The sequence below is a fragment of the Polyodon spathula genome, chromosome 3 (genome assembly GCF_017654505.1).
Source record: "Polyodon spathula isolate WHYD16114869_AA chromosome 3, ASM1765450v1, whole genome shotgun sequence".
Classification (NCBI taxonomy): Eukaryota; Metazoa; Chordata; class Actinopteri; order Acipenseriformes; family Polyodontidae; genus Polyodon; species Polyodon spathula.
In genome coordinates, this window is record NC_054536.1 from 15,611,096 (window position 1) to 15,621,293 (window position 10,198).

Sequence of the window (10,198 nt, forward strand, 5' to 3'; positions counted from 1 at the left end):
ATGAGCACCGTCCGTCTCTCTCCCTCCCCTCCCTCCACCTCCAGCTTGTGTTATCCAGAAGCAAACCTTTAATTTCTTCATTCTCCATCTCGACAGCAAAACGTTGTATAGCGTAAGCTGAAAAAAATGTCTCGAAACCCCTCTGCTGTTTGGAATTTTTTTGTTAAATGCCCAGACGATCAAGAACAAAGTTGAATGCAAACTGTGCAAGCGACTCGTATCATGGAGGTATATCCAATCTCTGCGGTCACATGACAAGAGTAAGTTCATATTATTAGTTATTATTATTATTATTATTATTATTATTATTATTATTATATATATATATATTATATATATATAATATATATATATATATATATATATATATATAGTGTATGTATGTGTGTGTGTGTGTGTGTGTGTATATATATATATATATATATATATATATATATATATATATATATATATATATATATATATGTACAAGTGTGTGTGTGGAAAGCTATTGATTCCATGGTCTAGATGCTCTGCCTCATGTGTCTGATGTGTGCTGTCTGTTTTCAGAGCCATACTATTTGCTGGGTTCTATTCCTGTGTATAATTTCCGCATATGTTCAAAGGCATTGCCTTGTCAAACTTTAAGTACAATTCTACAGAGAAGAGCGACAGCTGGATGTTTGATTATTTAACAGTACCAGGGAATCGCCCTGAAATGCCTCGCCCCCTTGTTTTTCAGGGTAACCAAGGATAGGTGGTTAATCCAACTGTGGCTTATCAGTGTGTACAGGTTGATCAAATATATCTGCATAGTCAGCTATTACTTGAACAATTAGAACTGAAAAATATTTACATTCTTTTTATACTATTCCCTGTACGAACATTTTTGAATAAATCCTCTGTAGTCTACAGGTTAGATAAAAGCACATAACTTGATTTTAAACTTTAAAAAATGCCACTTCATGCACCATTTTACCATTTTTCAGAAAAAAAGGTATTTTCATTTATACTCTTTATTTCTAAGCACAGGGACATAAAGTCTTTCCCTCTTGAGACCACCAAAGCAAAGTTACGTCTAGACGTTAATGCCCACAGTGTGCGGTAGACACAGGTATATGAAATACACTTGTATGCCACGAGTGTATAATAGCACATTTAGATGCTTTGGATACTTTGAGCTGTAAATGTGTGTTTTAACGAGTGATAGCTTAATGTCATATCTATTAAAAAAATAGATTCTCAGATTCAAGAAACTTGTGCTGACAAACATGATAAAAAGTCAAGCAGCCAACACTTGGCTGTCTGACCACGGCAATTGCATTTATATCTCACCCTTTCAAAATAAACCATTAACAATATTTAAACACTTACAATTTTTTAACCAATATATTATTTAAAAACTCCCTTTAAATGTAATTTAAGTTAAGCACAAGTCTTTAGATACTAATGGTTTCAGAAAATGAGTTTGGTACTTAAATAAAATGAAAAATAAGCCTCATTCTAACTGCTATGTCAGTTTTTTACCAACTACAGCATAACTGGTAATTAGCAGCACTATGGCAAATAAAAGCGCACAGGTCTATATAGAGACCTCAATGCATTTTATTTTTTCTTCTATTTTCAAGATCAGAAGTTTTTTTTTTTTTTTTTTTTTCAAGCAACTGAATAAAGATATGATATAAAGTTTTACACTTGCAGTTCTTTTGTGTTTTCCTAAAAGTATAGGACGGCAACGCAAAATAACAGCAGAAAAGAGAAAGGTAAAGGTGGATGTACGACAGTGCTTTGGTACAGGTATCATCTTTTCTGTCTTGTGAAGACAATATCCACTGGAAGCTACTCTGAGTGGACGGGGTGTACCGTGGCCTGTTTATAGCTCTAATCAGAAAGGGAAATTGATGGAACACACAGCCACCGCATGCAAGCCTCCTCGCTTTATCCCCCCCGGCAAGCACTCCACTGTACGCAACTGGGGGAGAGAAAGCTGGCGGTGGCAGAAGCAAATTCAGACTGTTCCTGCAGTCTGCTCTCCCCCTCCTCCTCTCTTTATTCGTCCTCCTCCCTCAGCTCCACAATGTCATCAGTTTCCTCCCTGGGTCCGACTTCATTCATTGGAGCTGAGTCTTCTCCCTCCACTGCCGTCTCATCATCACTATCATCCTTCTTCTTCTTACAATAAAAGGAAATGATAATAAATGAATGTCAATGCCTGATCTTTTTTTGTAGAAAATGCCAATCCAGTTAGTTAACGAGAGAGTTTTCTATATTAATACTTCTGTGGTATTACTAGAAAATGAACAGACGTAGTACTATTAAACTACTACAATTAACGCTCTAATATCTAATCACATGAAAAAATAGCTTGCTAAGCAGTGAATTAAAGTTATTGTTAACAAAATAGGTAAATATATTTTCTTCACCATCTGGATCCATTTATTATGTTGGTCTAAAATTTGCAGTTGTAAAAGAACCACACATCTGCGTTTGAATTTTAAAATATCACATCTGTTATTACACTGTAAAACACATATCTGTTTCCAAGCCATGCTTTTATACTATCTTGCAATTGGGTCATTTCGTCTGTCGGGTGCCACTGTCCCCAACCCTTCAATGGCTTCTTTCCTGGCAATAGCCAATCAGCTCCTTCCCTTATTGACTGATATGCTTTCAGCCAGTAACATCCTTTTACCCAGATGACACCATTGGGGTGAAATGACCAAGGAAGTAACATACTTCCTGAAATGAAGGCAAGCTAACTCAGAACTCATCCTAGTGTTTATTGTAAAATAAAAACACGTTTGCTACTTGAAACCTACGTATTCTTTTGTTAGCTACAGTCACATTAAAGTAAGAACATGTGGTTTGTTGTACCTGTTTCCGATATACATAGAAGGCTGCTACTGCTACCATGGTGGATTCCCCCAAGAAACCAGCTAGCAGGGAACCGACACCCAGAGTGGCTCCATGAACCCTGCAAATGAAACAGACTTCCTTATGAAACAGAAAGGTCTGCGTACCAACAGAAAGGAAGTGGAAACTTCTAGCAAAATCTGCATTAGCGTCTGGCTCACTGTAAACAGTGGTTTACCAGAGTGTTGTGTTAGTTTAATGTAATCCAAGCAACTGAGTTACAAATGTATAATAAAATGATCGACTCTTGTAAAAAGCGATTTAATAAGTCAATATTACGCACAGCTAAATGATATGACAAATTTAAGACACTTAGGCTGTTCAGTGAAAAACCTTAGAAAATGTGAGTGTTGAAATCATCGTGGTATTGTTGTCCACGAGTACCTAATTAAGTGAGGTCCAAGGCAGTATCCAGAGGAGAATGTTCTATGGAAAATTCCATGATCCATAAGTGCATGCTATAGAAATCTGTGTCTCTCAACTATTGCTTGGGAGACCTAATGTGTCTTCTCATGCCATTTATAGAAGATGAAGTAACTTGAAACATATTTTGTTACATTTCCCATGGACAAGTTGAAGAACCATTTTTTTCCCTACTGCTTTTGAAAGGTTATAATATTGATTTTATTTTTTCAGTCTGCATTTTGAACAGATTCTTCTGTGTTTGAGGCTCAAGATATATATGATCAAGACTGAAAACACTGAAAAAAAAAGTTTATAAACTGAAAATTCCCAAACGCGGCACACAGCAACGCCTCACAATATTAACACATCGTAAATAACAATACTAACCATCACACCCAGAGGGCTAGACTTTGTCTACAATTAATAAAGATCCAGAAACACCACTTACAGAAGCTGAGTTCATACAAGTCTGTACGAAGAAACTTACAGGGTTGACGATTTATTTGTTTAATGTTTAGAGCCAGAGGGCAGTATGAGGTAAGTCCAGTTTTGTGAATGTGTGTCCTATGTACCATAATCAGAGTACAGGACAGGTACAGTTTCTATATACAGTATGATGGATTGTGGTTTCAGACCAGTTTTTTTTTTTTTTTTTTTTTTTTATCGTATTTAAAATGTTCCGCTTAATAACAGGATAGTCTGCCAGGTACACAAATCTAAAATTCAGGATTTTAAATCCTAAGGCTTTTCTATCAAGCAGACAAATGTTTTGGACAACGAGCAATGTTGCGCCATGTTTCCTGTACAATTTACCTTAGCTCTGCAAAACTCTTCTGTGGTTTGTTATTTAAAAAGAGTGCTTTCAATAAGAGTAGTCCACAAAGGTGAAACTTACACCAGCTCCATTCACTCTTTCACCCTGTAAGCTACTTTCATAGAGTGACTGTCAATGCGGTAGGCAACAGTAGGCATTGCAACCCAATTTTGCTGTGAGGTAAAGATTTATATAAATGGAGCGCATGCATTCAAAATGCATTGGAAGCATAACTGTGCTCATACTCATGCTCCCTCATGTCACACTGCTACACCTACAATTTGGAATCGGCAATTGTATTTTTATTAATCCCGTTTCATCGTTGCAACCCCATCGTGACTCGGGGAATGGCGGCTTACACACGCGTCCTCCGAAACATGTCCCAGCCAAGCCGTCTTTTTTCGCACTGCAGATCCACAGCGAAGCCATCAGACCTATATTGCCAGAGGACAACACAGATCTGAATGGCTCCACAGCAGACCCACAGGTGCCCTATCAGCCACAGGAGTAGCTGGTGCGTGGTGAACCGTGTATTGCCCTGCCAACCTAAGCCCTCCCTACCTGGGTGGCGCTCGGCTAATTTTGTGCCGCCCCCTGCGAACTCCTAGTCACGGTCATAGCCTGGACTCAAACCTCTGATCTCCAGGCTATAGGGCGCAACCTGCTCTCCATGTGGAGCGCCTTCACTGGATGCACCACTCAGGAGCCCCCACACCCACATGTCTGGAATATACACAGACCTACTTCACCCACACAATGGTGATGATTGGTCAATCCACAATGTTTTTCCCCCTGTACAAGCCTGCTGTGCATTCTAAAGGCTGTATAATTTCAGTATCAGTTGGACATAGGGGAATACAGTAGATACAGCCAATAGATGGCACGTGAATGTGTGTGTTGCAGTGGATTCTGAAATGGTTAATCACCATTTAAGGTTTCATGCAACATGATCCTATTATTTTTCTGTGTGCAACTTGTAGTGCTTTGGTTATTGTTTGAGTGAGCAGTTGGATAAATATAATTTGCAGAAATAAAGACAAAAATGTAGCCATTCCCGAATGAGTCTAGGTCCATGCTTTCACAAGTTGCCTAAAACCCTCCAGCTTCCAGGGGCCACTCAGTTATTATTTACCCACTTCATCAATTCATGACCTACCATTTCTTTCACCCCATTGTTCACTACTGCTTTCACAAATCCACAGTAAAATAAATATGACTTTTATTGGAAGCCTGGAAGGAGTTAACTCACACAGAGAAAAATCCATTTAGTAAAAGTCTCTTTTACAATAGGTCTCCTATGAAGTCTGGCTTACTAATGTACTCCTCATTTTCTAATTTCATGTTAGTGATGGCAGTGGAGCAGGTCTTTGTCATCAGCTGCTTGTTTAAGTCACTGATTTTCCAAACTATAAAAAATGTTCAGGAGTAAGGCTTTCTGGCCAGCAAATGCTAAATTCCATCTGGGGTATGAAGCAACTTTGTTCCTAACACAGTTTTATTTCTTTTAACATACCAGTATTGCTTTTGTATTTTACTCCAGTCTCCACAAACCTATTTTCACCCTTAAAAGCATAGCTTGAAGTCACCAGGCAGCTACAGTTCTTTGTGTACTTCAGATTGACTGTAAATAAAATACTGTATGATATTATGTAACTGGTTTGTGTGTCCTCGAGTCGCAGCTCGTTATACAAAGTGATTGGTCACATAGATCTGTTTTGTCAGACGAATAATGTTATTCCTTTCCATGACAGTATCTTACAGTAGTGGACACTGTGCCGGTTGTAGTACCTACCCCATGTAAGGAAGCACAATGAGACTGGTGATGAGAACAATGATCCGCAGGACTGAACTGGGGGCCAGTACAAAGGTCTTCTTCAGTGTCATCAACCAGCCGGTTAGGTGTGCTCGCATAGTGACTGCACAGAGATGGGAAAAACAATTACAAACATAAAATATTATGGGTTATGCAGTACAGTATACCACGTAAATTGCAGCATTGGTATAAGATGACAATGCTAAAAGGCTGGGGAGTCCAAATAGTGCTGCTGTTCAGATTATCAAGAGTGCATAACGTACAAGCAGCATGAGTCTCTTATATATATATATATATATATATATATATATATATATATATATTATATATATGAGCTTAACGTGCAGCCTACAGCACTCAGTATTCCCAGGTGGTCTCCCATCCAAGTACTAACCAAGCCCGACATTGCTTTGCTTAAGCATTGCATGGTAAGTTCGATTTGAAGAGCTTTTTGCCGTCAGAGGCGTTGCCCAGGGGTCACTACAAGGAAGTAGCTCTTCTTGACCCCCATGAGTCTCTTAAGGGCATTGTTAAATTTCCAAGTATGTAAAACAACATTTTATGATCCAATCTGTGCCAGCATTTAGGTCTAGTTTTACTACTACCTCAGTCTGGCCAAGTACAAGTCATTGCACTCTTTGCCTTCGTCACACATTAAAAACAAGCTTTGCTACATCGATACATTCGTGAGACTGGGAAGACGTGCAGGCCCATTCTTGTCATCCTTTACTTGGTATCTGAATGCTATCGAATGGAATACACTGTACCTGGTATTGGGAAAAAAGAGAAGATACGAAGAGGAACAACACAGAGCTCAGCGAAAGCGAGGTCCACCGCAATAATATCCACCAGGATCTTCTCAGAAACGCGCGGGGTCCAGAACACCAAAAAGCACAGCTGTGGAGACAAGATGAGTAGGTACATTAGAATGTTCTCAACATCATTTTTTTTGTTTCAGTGAGGAAATTCTCTTTGCATTTTCAATAAACGGCCCCAATAGTCAATAGCAATAGTCAGTTTATATATCAATATGACATTGTTTTTTTTGTTTATATCTGTTGGCCTAAAATAAATGCCAAAACAAGCTGTGTTTGCTTCATCAAAGGGAAGCGACCTCGTTCTCAAATGACCCGGTTTAGTGACCGCTATTAACTGACAAGCTGCATTCACATAGGATTTATCTAGAGAATAGCCAGCTTCAACACAGATAAATACCTAATCCCTTCTAATTTCATTTCAATGGAAAGCACAGCTGCAATGATAAAGCATCTTGATCAACACTGCATCATACAGCTACATCACTGGGGAAAAAAAAAAGCAAACATGGATCAGTGATGCCACCTGAACATACATATGCAAAGTATTCTAGCTGCCAGTCCTACTATTACAGAGATTTATGAAAAACCCAGGCATTGTCCTTCAGAAACTTATTATAATGTTTACCAGTGTGATACCATTGGGTTGTGTCTATATATATATATATATATAATATATATATATATATATATATATATATATATATATATATATATATATATATATATATACACACACACACACACACACACACACACACACACACATTTGTATGCAAAAGTTTGGGCACTCCTGGAAAAAATGTATGTTACAATGAATCTTTACATGAACAGAAGTTGACCTGACCTCTACATGGTACAAAGTCAAACATGACACCTTTCTGCAAATTTTAATACAGGATTACTATTTATTTGCATTTATTACAGATTCAAAATAATAAACAAAAGTGAACATGGTGCGTGCAAAAGTTTGGGCACCCTATCACTTAGTGTCAGTATTTGGTAACATCTCCTTTGGCAGATATAACTGCTTCCAAACGTTTCCTGTAGCCAGCTAAGAGTCTTTCTATTCTTGCCTTTGGAATTTTTTTCCACTCTTCCTTGCAGAACTCTTCCAGCTCAGAAAGATTCTTAGGTCTACTTGCATGCACTGCATGTTTGAGATCTCCCCACAGATTTTCAATAATATTCAAGTCTGGGGACTGTGACGGCCATTCCAAAACCTTTCTCCTTCTTTCTTGTAAATATTTCATGGTTGATTTTGAGGTATGTTTTGGATCATTGTCTTTCTGAAATATCCAACCTCTTTTCAGCTTCAGTGTCCTGACTGACTTTAGGACATTAGTTTCTAGGATTTGTTGATATTTAGTTGAATCCATTCTTCCTTCCACCCCCACAATATTTCCGGTTCCACTGGCTGCCACACAACCCCAAAGCATAATAGAGCCACCCCCGTGCTTAACAGTTGGCAAGGTGTTCTTTTCTTGAAATGCTTTACCCTTTTTTCTCCAAACGTACCTTCTTTGGTTGTGGTCAAACAGTTCAATTTTCTTTTCATCAGTCCAAAGCACATTGTTCCAAAAAGCTTCAGGCTTGTCAAGATTTTCTTTTGCGTTCTTTAGACGCTGACTTTGTGATGAGGTCGTAGAAAAGGCTTTTCTCTCCCATGCAGATCCTTGTTACGTAAGGTACGCTGTACTGTGGACCTGTGAACAACTACTCCAGTGTCAGCTAAACTGTTCTGAAGGTGACTTCACCTGACTAATTGAAGCCCTAACGAGTTAATCAACCTTTCTGGGCCTTAGTAATCATCTTTTTAAGAAGTAATTAAGAATGGTCCAAAAGGGTGCCCAAACTTTTACACATGCCATTTTCACTTTTGTTTATTATTTTGAATCTGTAATAAATGCAAATAAATAGTAATCCTGTATTAAAATTTGCAGAAAGGTGTCATGTTTAACTTTCTACCATGTAGACCTCAGGTCAACTTCTGTTCACTGAAAGATTTATTGTAACATACATTTTTCCAGGGGTGCCCAAACTGTGGTATTAACCAATGGCTAATACCACAGACCATTGCATTGCCATTACAGTGTAATTAAAATCAAGGGATATTAATTCTGCAATCTCATGTTTATATTTTTTTACATGTTTGAAATGTGTGTTCTCCATCATTCTCTATTGCTGTTCATGCATAGACTACTTTTGAAAGCTGAATTTCTGAAATGAAGTGTCTTGAAAAATGATCACTGTTGCTGTCAGTTCATTTTACTTTGCACATCACTAGTGGTAATGTGGTCAGGAATAGAGAATGATAGACAATACACATACTTAATAGAATATTAAACAGGTGAGAAATTAAAGATTTTGTAGATGGTACAAAGTAGCCAATTTGGTGCTCTCACTGTCTTCTGAAATGGAAAATGGAAATTATATAGTAGTAATTTTTATGGGTAAAATTTACATAATATCTACAGAACAATTCCACTTCTAATCACCTGGAAAACGAGAAACAAAAAAGGACTAAAATGTTTCTATTAAAACTCATTTTTTAAATTTCAGATAGGCAATCAGAATTAGCTATAAAAAAAAAGATGTAATCCAGTTGTAAAGGCATCTTTTTTTATTCCAACTTCCATCCCATTATGCTTTTTCACATCAACATTTTCAGAAGGACACAAAACATGTAACTTATTCCAATTTATATTTGTAAATCTAATTTTACAGTTAAATCTTTAATACAGGAAACGCTTTTATTATTATTATTATTATTATTATTATTATTATTATTATTATTATTATTATTATTATTATTAACACAGAACATAAATCACATGAAATAATACAGAAAAAATCAGCTTCACAGATATTTGATGGTCCCAGTATAAATGAAAAATCCTCATTTATAACCAATAATGCAGATGACAGCCATGGTCATGGTTTGAAAATTTTAGAAAAATTTTGACTACCCCCCCATCCCCCCCACCCCCACCCCCACCCCCCCACATGTAGTTGTGATTTGTTGCACAGGCTTCTCTGCGTTCTGTGTTTCTACACTTTGTTAAGCTCTTACTGTGGTACAGTATGCCACTGTAAGCTTGTCTCGGAGAGTAAACACCAAGGCTTTGCTATACGAGTTCATAATGTTTTAAACTACAGCACAAGCATTATACAAGTTCATAATGTTTTACACTACAGCACGGGCATTGTACAAGTTCATACCATTCACTACCATTTCACATCTAGGGTGTCACAAACAAGGGCTGAACAAACAACTTAATACATACAGTGTTATCCAGGGATGGAAATAAAGACTTTCACTGCATAGCGGTTTGATTAACACCTGGTTTTACTAGGAGTTTAATAAGACACATCTGGGCTTGGGCTTGTTAATTAAACACTGTGGCTAAATCAAGCTCATTTTAAAGCCCGGCTTGAGGAAGCTGGTATACAATAAGA

General features: G+C 37.5%; 1 protein-coding gene across 2 annotated transcripts in view; it reads right to left on the minus strand.

Moving 5' to 3' along the window:
- Nucleotides 1-952: 952 nt before the first annotated feature.
- Nucleotides 953-10,198, minus strand: part of LOC121312764 (progressive ankylosis protein homolog B-like) — a 47,530-nt gene continuing 38,284 nt past the window's right edge. The window contains exons 9-12 of one of the 2 annotated variants that reach the window (XM_041244504.1): nt 6,692-6,821; nt 5,904-6,027; nt 2,854-2,953; nt 953-2,148 (exon numbers count right to left, since the gene is read on the minus strand). In XM_041244504.1, the coding sequence (XP_041100438.1) occupies nt 2,029-2,148; nt 2,854-2,953; nt 5,904-6,027; nt 6,692-6,821 (474 nt within the window). In that variant the 3' untranslated portion in view covers nt 953-2,028. Of the gene's footprint in view, nt 2,152-2,853; nt 2,954-5,903; nt 6,028-6,691; nt 6,822-10,198 lie in introns of both variants that reach the window. The other variant, XM_041244503.1, reaches the window with a different exon arrangement.